The sequence below is a fragment of the Harmonia axyridis genome, chromosome 1 (assembly GCF_914767665.1).
Source record: "Harmonia axyridis chromosome 1, icHarAxyr1.1, whole genome shotgun sequence".
NCBI lineage: Eukaryota > Metazoa > Arthropoda > Insecta > Coleoptera > Coccinellidae > Harmonia > Harmonia axyridis.
Genome location: NC_059501.1, coordinates 4945194 through 4959243, shown reverse-complemented (window position 1 = coordinate 4959243; position 14050 = coordinate 4945194). Strand labels below are relative to the sequence as shown.

Genomic DNA, 14050 nt, shown 5'->3' with positions numbered 1-14050 from the left:
TATAATCAATAGATAAGATATACTATAGTTCATATAAACTATTGTCATTTGAAAGCCCCTCTAGAATAATTCCTTGTTATATTATTTTCAACTACGAAAATTGCTAGCAAATTTTCTTGTGGTTTTAAATGTTTGTCTTTGTCTCTACAAGAAGTGGATTTTAATAATTAACTTTCTGCTCATAATGGCAGGAATTAACGATAAGTTTTATTATGTGCACAGCTCTTCACTAAATCATAAAGTTACATTCAAATTGTAATTATTTTGATAAAAGAAATTAGGATTATTTCAAAACTTGTTATTTTTAGAGGGACTTTAGAAGGGAAACTTTGGAAACCTACTGCTGAAGACATTTTGAGAAATCCTTTATTGAAATATTCTGGCTTTTGTCAAGAAGGATGTGCTGATCTTTTCGTTAAAATACAGCTTTTTGAAAATGGAGAACCTTTGGCTGTTCCTAAAGAAATACTGAAAGGTTTCACAAACAGATATAAGTGAGTTTTATAAAAAAAATTTCTCACTATATGTATAAATTTGTAAATTAACACCATTTTTATGGTTGAATATCCTTGTTAGTCCAAATCTTTGAATTATAAGGAAAAATCATTTCCACATAAACTGGACTTCAATTCAATTTGGTCTTCATACAAGTTATTACAAATAAAAAATAATTGAACATGTATGTTGATAATTTTTTTAGACAGTCTCGCGATGGATGATAAAAAAAGCTCAATATAATACAAATAAATTCTTATTGACACATGGTCTGATACTATCAACATGTTTTAGATAAACTAAGATCAGATAACCAATGGCTATACAAACTATTTGAATAATCTAAAAATGAACAATTCTATTTTCTATTTAGAAATAATGATATTTTGAATAAATAACAAAATGTTTAGATGCTGACTCATTCTGAATCTGTGAAAATTTTTGTTTTATATTGTGATAACATACACAAATGTCCCATAAAAATGGAATTGTTATATTAGAATATATCTAATAAAATGGACTAGTGAATGAACAATTCAATTAAATAATCAAACAAATTTTCATTTTCTAAATTGAATAAAATATTTTAATATCTCTCAGATCTTTCAAAAAAATGAAAAAGTTTTGGAAACAATTTCTCAAGAATACATAAAAAGGAATAGAATAGACGAAGAATAGAAATAATTTGACATATAATTAATTTTTAGCTTCAATGAATGGGTCCAGCTACCACTGTTGTACAGCGACCTACCAGAAAATGCTCTTATGATTATCAACATATATACCGCAGCAAGATGTCCTGAGAGGATGATGATTGTTGGTGGAACTGCTGTACCATTATTCGACAAAATGGGTTTATTCCGACAGGTGAATTAATTGGCTAATTTAGATTACCATATAAAATATGCAGCCCAACACATATATTGGTACGTTGGTACCAATTGGGCTGCATATTTCATATGGTAATCTAAGTAAGTAGTTGTACTTAAATCTTGTTTCTATATCTTTTATGAGGGTTAAAATGAGAATTATTCAGTAGATTAACCTAATCTTCATTTATCATACATCTTTTAAATAGTATGGCTGAAGATATTTGATTGTGTAAAAAAATATTGTCCTTTTTATTGATGATGAGAAATGTTATTAAATATTCGAAACAAAGCTTCAAAAACTCAAAAAATTCATACTTAACCATCATGTAATGGGAAAAGACCTAAATTGGATGAACTCACAATGAAGTGTGTAATTTTCATTCATATATGTTTAGTGTTTAGGCATTTTCTATAATTAAACATGAGAGTATTTTGAGGATTCAATTTCCTTAAAGACCATTGAAACTTCAACTTTGAAACAAAATAGTATTCACAAACGAGAATGGTTGAGTCAATAATAAAAAAAAAAACTTTCTTATGTGGCACTCGATTGTTTATAGTGTTTATACATATTTATATATATTTCTAAGTAGGTTTTATTTCAATTTCGGAATGATTTTCCTACCAACCTGAACCCAAAAAATTGAATACAACAATCAAACTGCTCTCATTAAGTCAAATTTGTGGAAATTGAAAATAATGACAACCTCAATTTAATGATTTTAGGGAATAATGGACTTAAGAATTTGGGCTGGCATAGTAGCCGATCCGAAGCATCCTGAAAAAACGCCTTTCAAAAATTGTGAGGATGGCCAAGAAAAAATGCCAAAATTATCGGAGCTTGTGAAAAAACATCAGAGTGGACATATGCCCAAGGTATGTTCATATATCATTTCATAGTTATTACTCAATTTTCCAATTTTGCGCCAGATTGATTATTCGATTTGTAACTATAAAAATACAAGTATAGGGAAAATTAGTCAAGTCTTTAGGACCCTTTAGGACACAACTGATTCTGAAAGGTCTTACATTAAAACAGAACATTTCAGACCCCCTGTTTTTTTATTATCTCCTGCATTCATGAATCTTAACAGTTTTTTAGGTACTCTCTGTTTGCAACTCAGGGTTCTTGATTTTAATGCATACTTATTTTGTTGTTTATTTTTCTTTCATCAAACTTGTTTGTTTGATTATAGTTTCATATTTATTTTTCTCTTCTTGAACTTATTATTCTAACCTTTATTTATTGGGTGTGTAATCATTGTTCAGGTCGATTGGCTTGACCGATTGACGTTCAGAGAAATCGAACAAACCAACGAGAAAGAGAAGAGATTATCCGATCAACTCTATCTAATGGTCGAGTTTATGGATTGTAAAATAGACGGCATTCCACACCATATCGTCTATTACGAGCAAAATGGGGAGGAAGTTTATGCTAAGGAGAAGAACGATATCATTACTGTGCCCGACCCAGAAATCGGAAAGGTAAATCGAAATTATTATCCCTATTTCTGAATATCATTCCAAATTAGTGAGAGAACAATGTCCTTATGTAATTTGCTTTCAGTTTAAACTTCTCTCATTTTTCAATAAAAATTACATTAATTGTTACTCTGCAACACACAAAAATCTAACATCAGAGGCGAAGAATCTTTCTGATTAATAACTAAACCATTTCCATTCTAGGAAAACTTGGTTGAGCTCATGTACCATAAAATAACTCGTTCAATGCGTAGCGGTTATTCCGACAGAGATGCTAAGCCGAACGCCTACACAAGAGACTTTCTTATTAGAATAGTCGGTTATCCCCCTAGCAAACAGCTCACCAACGAAGAACAGGACATCGTTTGGAAGTATCGATTCTTCCTGAGCACCCAGAAGAAAGCTCTATCCAAGTTCATGAAATGCATCCGTTGGAGCCAAAACAACGAAGTCAACCAGGCCATGCACATGATGGATATATGGCAGCCGATGGATATCGAAGACGCTCTCGAACTGTTGAGTTCCAGCTTCACCCATGTCGTTGCCAGAAGGTATGCAATCTCGAGATTGAGCAGAGCGCCCGATGAGGATATCATTTTGTATCTGTTGGAGCTGGTGCAGGCCTTGAAGTTTGAAAATTTCGATTGCATCAAGAATGGTGAGTAAGCTGAGGAAATAAGGCTAGATGACAGATTTTGAATTCACTTTTGATGTGAGAATAACTATTATTTTCGAAAAAACATCATTTCTAAAAGTTTTTTCTATCTATCGCGGGAACTCTCTAAGTTGTCTTTTTAAATATTGATAAGATAGACGTAGATAAGAAAATTTTCAAATGGTTTTCACCCACTTTTTTTGATATAACCTAACCTAACCTATATAGAAAATGATATGATGTCATGCAGACAATGTTTAATAGCCTAACCTACATATTTATAAGGAAAATGGAAAAAGTACCTTCCTTCTTTTTACGGAATTAAACATTGCCTGCGTGTCATAATATCATTTTCCTTATAAATAGGTTAGGTATGGTTAGGTTCGCTTATAATTTTGACATTTTTTGGATTTTCTTATAACCTTTTTTGTAGCTGAATTCAAATAAATACTCTGTACAGTTTGTAGGACCTTCAGTGTCAGAAGGTGAACTTGAAATAATTCTGACACTGTGATGTTGCGCATCGACTTAAGTTAATGTGTTATAGAGTTCAAATTTTTATTGTATAAAACAATATAACGGGTGTTTTTTTTTTCGAGGTATATAACTTTAAGTTGGCATTACTGTTCAAGATGGCGACCGATTTAACAGCTGTCAAGTGATTTATTCTCAGTTTGGTTTGGCAATTCATCATGAATAGACTCACGCCTGAACAACGCTTGCAAATAGTGCAATTTTATTTCGAAAATAATGGTTCTGTGCGGAATACGTATCGCGCACTACGTCCATTTTATTTTGTTTAGCGATGAAGCGCACTTCTGGTTGAATGGCTACGTTAACAAACAAAACTGCCGCATTTGGAAAGAAGCTAATCCTCAAGTGTATGTCGAAACACCGTTACATCCAGAAAAACTGACTGTTTGGTGCGCTTTATGGACTGGTGGAATTATTGGTCCGTACTTCTTCAAAAACGATGATGGCCAGAACGTTACAGTTAATGGTGATCGGTATAGAGCCATGATTACTAACTTTTTCATTCCTGAATTGAACAACCATAATGTCCAGGAGCTGTGGTCCCAACAAGACGGCGCAACATTTTACACAGCTTGTGCCACAATCGATTTATTGAAAGACACGTTTGGTTACCGCCTAATTTCACGTTTTGGACCTGTGAATTGGCCTCCAAGATCTTGTGATTTAACACCACTAGACTACTTTCTGTGGGGCTATGTAAAGTCATTGGTCTATGCGGATAAGCCACAAACCCTTGACCATTTGGAAGACAACATTCGCCGTGTTATTGCCGATATACGGCAATAACATCGAAAAAGTCATCGAAAATTGGACGTCCACATTGGACTACATTCGAGCCAGCCGTGGCGGTCATATGCCAGAAATCATATTTAAAATGTAATGCCACAAGATTATCTTGCGGATAAATAAAATTCATGTCAATCGAATAATCCATCGTTGTTCTATTGAAATTTTAAGTTCTATAGCTTTAAAAAAACACTCTTTATAAGGGGTTTTCATAATTTAAAAAGTCCTCAATACTCTCTGACATGAAATTAATTGAAGTCATTGCAAATAACCAAAATAAGAATCCCCAATCTTCCAGGACTCATAAGGCTGTCTAAGAAACAGGAATCAGCATCCAAAGCCGAAGAGAAAGAATCCCAATTGGTGCACAACGATAGCAAAGAGAGCAACAGCACCCTTACCGATGAAAACGTATTACAGAAATCTTCCAATCAGCATCAAGAGGAAGGTGCCTGCGCGTTGCCAACCTTGACTAACAAATTGAAGAACATGGATCTGGCTGCCAGCAACCTGGGAGATTCGGCTAATACCGATACTCTCAAGAATCAGTTCGATGATGAGATTTTGGATTTGGCGTCGTTTTTGATCCAGCGAGCATCGCAGAACACCGCCTTGGCGAATTACTTTTATTGGTATCTGCTGTTGGAATGTGAGGATCATGAAAGCGCCAACACCCAGAAAGATGTAAGTTATCAACCTCAATTTCTCTTTTTTCAGGGTGACAGAGAGATAGGGTTTTCCAATAAGAGGTTTCAGGTTTGAATAGACCGCTATCTGGACAGCTGTCACTTTTGAAGCTGTCATCTTTTGACATTCGACAAGTAAAAACTACGCCATTACTAAAAATGGAAAGATACACGCTTCAACAACGCGATGAAATTGTTAAAATGCAATACAAAAATGGTGAATAGTTTGCAGTCACAGTTCGCAAAACTAAAGCACTTTTAAGTAGCAATGAAGCACCCTTTCGGCCGGCAATATATATTTATATATCATTTTGCCCAAACCTCTACAATTTTCGAGCTCAGAGTCGTCTCACTGAAGACTCGGATGAAGTCGATATCGAAATCAATTCTGTTTGTTCGCCGTGTTGAAGCGTGTATTTTTCCATGATTAAATAGCATAACCTACTGAATACAAATGACATAAGAGATGTAAAAAATAATACACACTATTACCATTATAACTATGAATGAACGAGTGCTCAGAAGCTCCTAACTTCACTTCATTCCTTTTATAACTTCATCCGTTAGTACTATCTACCCTATCGGGATTGTTACTCTGGGACTCCCCTGGATAAAAATGCAAATTACATCAATGCATAAAACAAACTAAAGGGTGTTTTTTTTAGAGCTATAGAACTTTAAATTGCAATAAAATAACGATGGATTATTCGATTGACATGAATTTTATTTATCCGCAAGATAATCTTGCATTAAATTTTAAATATGATTTCTGGCATATGACCGCCACGGCTGGCTCGGATGTAGTCCAATCTGGACGTCCAATTTTCGATTACTTTTTCCAACGTTTGTGGCCGTATATCGGCAATAACACGGCGAATGTTGTCTTCCAAATGGTCAAGAGTTTGTGGCTTATCCGCATAGGCCAATGACTTTACATAGCCCCACAGAAAGTAGTTAAATCACAAGATCTTGGAGGCCAATTCACAGGTCCAAAACGTAAAATTAGGCGGTCACCAAACGTGTCTTTCAATAAATCGATTGTGGCACGAGCTGTGTGACATGTTGCGCCGTCTTGTTGGAACCACAGCTCCTGGACATCAAGGTTGTTCAATTCAGGAATGAAAAAGTTAGTAGTCATGGCTCTATACTGATCACCATTGACTGTAACGTTCTGGCCATAATCGTTTTTGAAGAAGTACGGACCAATGATTCCACCAGCCCATAAAGCGCACCAAACAGTCAGTTTTTCTGGATGTAACGGTGTTTCGATATACACTTGAGGATTAGCTTCGCTCCAAATGAGGCAGTTTTGTTTGTTGACGTAGCCATTCAACCAGGAGTGCGCTTCATGGCTAAACAAAATTAAATTGGACTTGGTGCGCAATACGTATTCCGCACAGAATCATTATTTTCGAAATAAAATTGCACTTTTTGTTCAGGCGTGAGTCTATTCATGATGAATTGCCAAACCAAACTTAGAATAAATCACTTGACAGCTGTTAAATCGGTCGCCATCTTGAACAGTAATGCCAACTTAAAGTTATATACCTCGAAAAAAAACACCCGTTACTTCTAGCACCCAACAAGTTGCATTTCTCAGGCATGTTTTTTTCAAACGAAATAATCAATCTCTTTGTTTCAGCATGCAGTCCAGGACATGTATTTGAACGTAATGAAGATGTTCAGGCAGACCCTCGCCCAAGGAACACCTGAGATGCAAAACAGACGAATCATCCTATCGAAACAACAGAAATTCATCGACAGATTGGTTAAACTCATAAAGACTGTATCTAAGGAACGGGGCGACAGAAAGAAGAAGATTGAAGTGTTGAAGCAACTTCTGGCCACTCCAGATTCCTCGAAATTCTCGTTCACCAGCTTCGAGCCCATTCCCTTCCCTCTGGACCCCGATGTTACCATCAAGGGGATTGTAGCCGAAAAGTCGCTCTTGTTCAAGTCTGCTCTCATGCCCTCAAAGCTCTACTTTATAACGGAGACCAACCAGGAATACGTGGCTATCTTCAAGTATGGCGACGATCTGAGACAGGATCAGCTCGTGCTGCAGATGATAACCCTGATGGATAAGCTGTTGAGGAAGGAGAATTTGGATTTGAAATTGACGCCCTACAAAGTTCTTGCCACTAGTACCAAGCACGGTTTCGTCCAGTTTATCGAATCGATAACTGTGGCCGAGGCGTTGGCTAGCGAAGGTAATTCAGTTTAGGGTTAAGTTAGGTTCGAAAAGTTTATTTCTACGCGAATGAAATTGAAGGAGTGATTATCTTGTCAAAAGTAAAAACCTTAAGATTTTGAAGGGATTCTTAGATTTCAATGGTATTGGTCCCTTTTCACTTAATTTCCGCATTATTATTATTATTATTATTTGAACTGGGGTCGTTTTGCTTCGGTGAGCCTTCCGGGAACTGCGACCATGCAGATCTTTTGTTCACTACCCTACTCATTCATAGAAACCCAGGGAGGTCGTCAACGACGTTAATAAAATTGACAACCTCCCTAGGGGCCTTGGCCATTACCTCTCTGGTATCCAGGACCGGCTTGCCCATGTGAATGGTTCTTAGGCCAGCCAGCTCTGGACACTTGCATATCAAGTGTTTAGAAGTTTCTACTTCCGATCCACAGAGCCTGCAAATCTCGTCTGCTGACTTACCCATACGGTACAAATGATGTTTGTACCGACAGTGCCCCGTCAGCAGACCCACCATCACCCGAAGCTCCGCTCGTGACAGCTTCAGGAGTTTTCTGGTGTAAGTAGGTGAAATCTTCACGAATTTCTTTGCCTGAGCAAGTCTAGGAGTGTTAGTCCAGTGGATTGTCCTACTGTTCAACTCCCATAGCTGGACCGCAGCTTTGTATTGGTCTTTTCCTATCCCACAGAAAGGCTCAGGTCCAGCAGGTCTTAACCTAGATGCACTTTTTGCAAGCTCGTCCGCTCTCTCATTTCCTTCAACCCCACAGTGCCCTGGTACCCATAGTAGAGTCACCTTATTTCCTCTGGCCAGTTGCTTTATGGTGTTACGGCACTCCCAAGTCAGCAGAGACCCCTGACAGCACGATTCCAGGGATCTCAGCGTGGCTTGGCTGTCCGCATAGTTTCTTAGGGGTCTTTCTGTCAATGTCGTTTTGAGGTTAAGTCAAAAGTCAATCAACTTTTGACAGAACAAATGAAAATTTTTTAAATGATGCCGTTGATTGGTCAATTCTTTGTACAGCGCCACCTTAAGGAAGAAAAGGAACCAAATAATGTCAGTTGTCACAATCTTAACCTCGAATATTTTAGATGTTTTTAATCCCCCTTTGCTTCGCAGGTAGCATTCAGAACTACTTCAGGAAACATCACCCTCAAGAGAATGCACCATACGGCATAGCACCTGATATAATGAATACTTTCGTAAGGTCATGCGCTGGTTATTGCGTGATCACATATATATTAGGTGTCGGGGACAGACATTTAGACAATCTCCTTTTAACACCTTGCGGTAAATTGTTCCACATAGATTTTGGATATATTTTGGGTAGAGATCCCAAGCCTTTACCGCCGCCGATGAGGCTCAGCAGGGAGATGGTTGAGGCTATGGGAGGTGTTACTTCGGAACACTATCAAGAGTTCAGAACACAATGCCATACGGCATTTCTACATTTGAGAAGGTCAGTACAGATAAGTTTTCGTATCAATTTTACTAATAATAATGTATATTTATTCTTCAAATCATATATTTACATTGAAATAACGAGCGTTCATTTAATAAATTCGTAGTCAAGAGTGCTGTGGAGAAATTAGAGTTGATTTTCTGTGATTAGAAGTAGCGCTTAGCTTGTTCCCAAATTCGAAATACGGTAAAAATGTTAGTAATATGGTACAAGCTAAGTGCTACTTGTAATCACAGAAAATCCACTCTAATTTCTCCACAGCACTCTTGACTACGAATTTAAATGAACTCTTGTTACATTCGGTATAGGGTTTGTCACTTTAAAAAAAAATAATGTAGTAATGGTGTAGTTTTTACTTGTCAAATGCCAAAAAATGACAACTTTAAAGTGACAGCTGCCCAGTTAGCGAGCTTGAAACCTCCTATTAGAACCTTTTATTTGATAGGATATTTGATTAAGTTTATTATCATTCATTATGGAGTATATTAGGTGTTTTAAGAAATATACAATATGAATTTATTGTCAATTTTACTGAAAACTGTCGCCGATACACAATGAAACTGCCTATAAATAACGGGTGTTTTTTTTCGAGGTATATAACTTTAAGTTGGCATTACTGTTCAAGATGGCGACCGATTTAACAGCTGTCAAGTAATTTATTCTCAGTTTGGTTTGGCAATTCATCATGAATAGACTCACGCCTGAACAACGGTTGCAAATAGTGCAATTTCATTTCGAAATTAATGGTTCTGTGCGGAATACGTATCGCGCACTACGTCCATTTTATTTTGTTTAGCGATGAAGCGCACTTCTGGTTGAATGGCTACGTCAACAAATAAAACTGCCGCATTTGGAGTGAAGCTGATCCTCAAGTGTATGTCGAAACACCGTTACATCCAGAAAAACTGACTGTTTGGTGCGCTTTATGGGCTGGTGGAATCATTGGTCCGTACTTCTTCAGAAACGATGATGGCCAGAACGTTACAGTCAATGGTGATCGGTATAGAGCAATGACTACTAACTTTTTCATTCCTGAATTGAACATCCATGATGTCCAGGAGCTGTGGTTCCAACAAGACGGCGCAACATGTCACACAGCTCGTACCACAATCGATTAATTGAAAGACACGTTTGGTGACCGCCTAATTTCACGTTTTGGACCTGAGAATTGGCCTCCAAGATCTTGTGATTTAACACCGCTAGACTACTTTCTGTGGGGCTATGTAAAGTCATTGGTCTATGCGGATAAGCCACAAACCCTTGACCATTTGGAAGACAACATTCGCCGTGTTATTGCCGATATACGGCCACAAATGTTGGAAAAAGTCATCGAAAATTGGACGTCCAGATTGGACTACATCCGAGCCAGCTGTGGCGGTCATATGCCAGAAATCATATTTAAAATGTAATGCCACAAGATTATCTTGCGGATAAATAAAATTCATGTCAATCAAATAATCCATCGTTGTTTTATTGCAATTTAAAGTTCTATAGCTCTAAAAAAAACACCCTTTAAATATAAATTTTTATCTTCAATGATATTTCTTGTTTTGATTCCATAAAAATGTCAAATGTAAGCGAAAACATTGCAACATACTTGATAATGAGTGTTCTTTTCAGGCATGCCAATTTGATGTTGAATCTGTTCTCTCTAATGATCAAAGCAAGTATTCCTGATATTGCGCTCGAACCTGATAAGGCTGTGAAGAAATTGTTGGAAAAGTTACAACTAGAAGTGACTGAAGAAGAAGCTGTGCAATACATTCAACAACTGATAGACTCTTCTGCTTCTGCAGTTATGCCAGTTATAGTCGAACAGTTTCATAAGTTTACTCAGTTGATGCGAAAGTGAATTTGTGTTGCTTATTTTGAAACATTTTATTTAGTAATCAAGACTGAATCTTACATATCGGGGCTGCCAAAGAATCGAAGGTACTTGAAGAAGTTGTGCTGTGATTTCCGATTTGTAATAATTTAAGAGAAGCCTCCTCATGTAAGATAAATAATTTATAATAATAAGTAATCAAATAAGAATTATACATGATTTTCAATATTTTTTTAGATGATCATGTCAGAATATATCAAATCTAAATAATAATGTTCATTGTAATAGGTTCAATAAATTTTTTTAAGAATTTTATAAATTTGATTGATTTTTTTTCAGAACCCGAATTCTTCTAACAATAGCTCATTGTGAAATTAGTTTGGGCCTGCGACTTTGTTCGCGTAAAAGAAGCGAAGATAACTTTTTGCTTTATTCTGTTTTTGGTAGAACAAAAAAAAAAAAAAGAATAATAAAAATAAAGTAGCTTCAAACTGAGCTTAATCTACAAGTAAAAACTGCAAGAAAATTACTTCAATTGTTTAGGAGATTAGCGCATATAAAAAAAATTTTGAAAATTCTTGTTTATGTTCAATTTTTTTTCTGATTAATTTATTGAATTTACAGACCCCATTTTTTCAAAGTATCAACTCAACATAAATTGCAAATTTGAAATTATTAATTTCATAATACAGTCGAACCTCTATAACTCGAACCTCTATAACTCGAACCCCTCTTCAACTCGTACTCTCTGAGCGTTCCCTTCACATTCTCGAAAATTCCCTGTATTTCGACCTCTATAACTCGAATTTCTATAACTCGAACACCTCTTCAACTCGAACTCAATGATGCGTCCGTTCAGAGTAAAGATCTCTTTAAGTCGAACATTCGAAAACAATCAAATCGGAGTTTTGGCTTCTTGCCACAAGGTGTCAGCGTAGCTGGCTGAGATGCTCGCGTTACCGACATTTTAGGGTATTCCCCCAACCAAGTGTGAAATACCGCGAATGAAACATCATAACAATAACACCAATCTGATTCTGGAATGAAATATGTTTGGAGTTGGTGAGATGTCGAAGCCGCGTAAACTGAAGTCTTTAACGATCGGAAAGAAGTTAGAAATTTTAAAAAAAGTGGAAAATCGTGTCAACAGAAAAATCATTTGCCAAGAATATGATATTCCGAAAAGTACATTATGCACTATAATAAAAAACAAAGATACAATAGCTAAGTTTGGTGCAGAAGTGAATAACCCTTGTGTAGTGAAGCGAAATAAGCCTAAGAAGAAAGTGAACACTGCATTGATCAAGTGGTTCGAAGCTTCAAGAAAAGCAAATTTGCCAATCTCAGGGCCCATTTTGCAACAGAAGGCATTAGATTTTTCCAGAAAATTGGGAGATGAAAATTTCAAGGCTAGCTCGGGATGGCTTGAAAAATTCAAAAAAAGGTAATGATTCTTATTGTTTCTGTTCGATACATGAGTACATGTTTATTTTTCCCGTTTTAGACATGGTGTATTGCAAAAAAAAGCGTGTGGGGAAAGTGCTGCTGTTAATCAAGAAGAGTGTGATAACTGGATTCGAGATGTTCTTCCTACAATTTTAGCTCCTTACGAAGCTGACGATATTTTCAACGCAGATGAGACTGGGTTGTTCTTCAAATGCTTACCAGATAAAACCTTAACTTTCAAAAATGAAAAATGTTACGGAGGCAAATTATCCAAGGAAAGGGTGACTCTTTTATTAGCAGCAAATATGAGTGGCAGTGAGAAATTGAAACCTGTAATAATAGGGAAAAGCGCAAAGCCACGATGTTTCGCAGGAGTGAAATGTTTACCCCTTACTTATTACAGTAACAAAAAGGCCTGGATGACGAGTGAGATATTTGAAAAGTGGTTGTTGAATCTAGACAAACATTTCCAACTTCAAAATCGTAGAGTTCTATTACTGATTGACAACTGCCCTGCTCATCCAAATATCGATCATCGATTGAAGGCAATAAAGTTGATTTTTTTTCCACCCAATACGACATCAAAATTACAGCCTCTTGATCAGGGAATTATAAAAAGTTTCAAATTTCATTATAAACGCAGGATCTTACAAACAGTACTAGATGGATTTGAGTCCAATGGCACTATCCCCAAAATTGATCTCTTGGATTGCATTCATACGTCGGCGGCAGTGTGGAGAGTAGATTTAACCCAGGAGACTATTCAAAACTGCTTCAGAAAGGCTGGTTTTGGGACACATAACTTCTATGACTATGAAGACGAACTGCCGCTATCAGAATTGAAAAAAATTATGACCAGTGAACAAAAGGTAGCTTTAGATCTCCAAGAGTCTGTTTTTAAATGTTTGGAGGTATTGAATGCTGATGATAAGGTTTCTTTGGAGGAATATATAAATGTGGACGTGGATCTTATAACAAGTGAAAATCCTTCAGAGGATGAGATCTTGGAATATGTGAACAATAAACAAGAAGACTTGGAAAATTTTTCAGAGACCATACCTGAAGATGACGATGAAGATGACAGTGTAGGAGCTGCAAGACAAAAGCCTTCTGACGCTGAAGTTGCTAAAGCAATTGAAACCATTCGGCTTGCGTTTTCAATGAATGAGGCTGCAACTGATGACGATTTAACTCTCATATTCGAAATAAGCAAGAAATTTGAAGCCTATCGTCTAAACAATAAAACATTTAGGCAAACTTTAATAACTGATTTTTTTTAATTCGTTATTGTTTTAAGATCATATTCTAGTTTGGATGATTCAAGTTATCAGAAATGAATTTTAGTTTGTTATATTATTATTATGAGGTAATAAATTTTTTTTGGAAAGTATGTGTTGGATATTTCTCTAAGTTGAACTCTCCATAACTCGAACTTTTTTCGCTTTCCCTTCAAGTTTGAGTTATAGAGGTTCGACTGTATATTGTTTGATAGAAAAAAAATTACAGATGGGAAAACACGAATTTAGAAGACTCTTTGAATCTTAGAAATCAAACGTTGCGTCTCCTTTCAAAAGAGTGAACTATATGGATGAATTCTTGA

The 14050-nt window shown here is 36.3% G+C and overlaps 2 protein-coding genes across 2 annotated transcripts; both read left to right on the top strand.

The window, feature by feature from the left end:
• Positions 1–45: 45 nt before the first annotated feature.
• LOC123687673 (phosphatidylinositol 3-kinase catalytic subunit type 3) lies at positions 46–11323 on the top strand. The gene is made up of 10 exons (XM_045627055.1): positions 46–255; positions 309–494; positions 1203–1362; positions 2094–2243; positions 2637–2852; positions 3054–3507; positions 5123–5508; positions 7153–7720; positions 8837–9176; positions 10800–11323. Exons 1-10 carry the CDS (start codon positions 185–187, stop codon positions 11029–11031), a joined length of 2763 nt encoding a protein of 920 aa, XP_045483011.1. The 5' UTR covers positions 46–184; the 3' UTR covers positions 11032–11323.
• A 350-nt stretch (positions 11324–11673) lies between these two features.
• On the top strand, positions 11674–13840 carry LOC123687657 (tigger transposable element-derived protein 4-like). Its single transcript, XM_045627054.1, has 2 exons — positions 11674–12448; positions 12509–13840. The coding sequence occupies exons 1-2, from the start codon at positions 12054–12056 to the stop codon at positions 13728–13730; spliced, it is 1617 nt and encodes a 538-aa protein (XP_045483010.1). The 5' UTR covers positions 11674–12053; the 3' UTR covers positions 13731–13840.
• The last annotated feature ends 210 nt before the right edge of the window (positions 13841–14050 follow it).

Coding starts and splice junctions, on each gene's coding strand:
- LOC123687657 (XM_045627054.1), top strand. CDS start 12,054: ATGTTTGGAGTTGGTGAGATGTCGAAGCCGCGTAAACTGAAGTCTTTA. Junction 12,449..12,508: donor CTTGAAAAATTCAAAAAAAG/GTAATGATTCTT, acceptor TTCCCGTTTTAG/ACATGGTGTATTGCAAAAAA.
- LOC123687673 (XM_045627055.1), top strand. CDS start 185: ATGGCAGGAATTAACGATAAGTTTTATTATGTGCACAGCTCTTCACTA. Junction 495..1,202: donor GGTTTCACAAACAGATATAA/GTGAGTTTTATA, acceptor ATTAATTTTTAG/CTTCAATGAATGGGTCCAGC. Junction 7,721..8,836: donor CGAGGCGTTGGCTAGCGAAG/GTAATTCAGTTT, acceptor TTTGCTTCGCAG/GTAGCATTCAGAACTACTTC.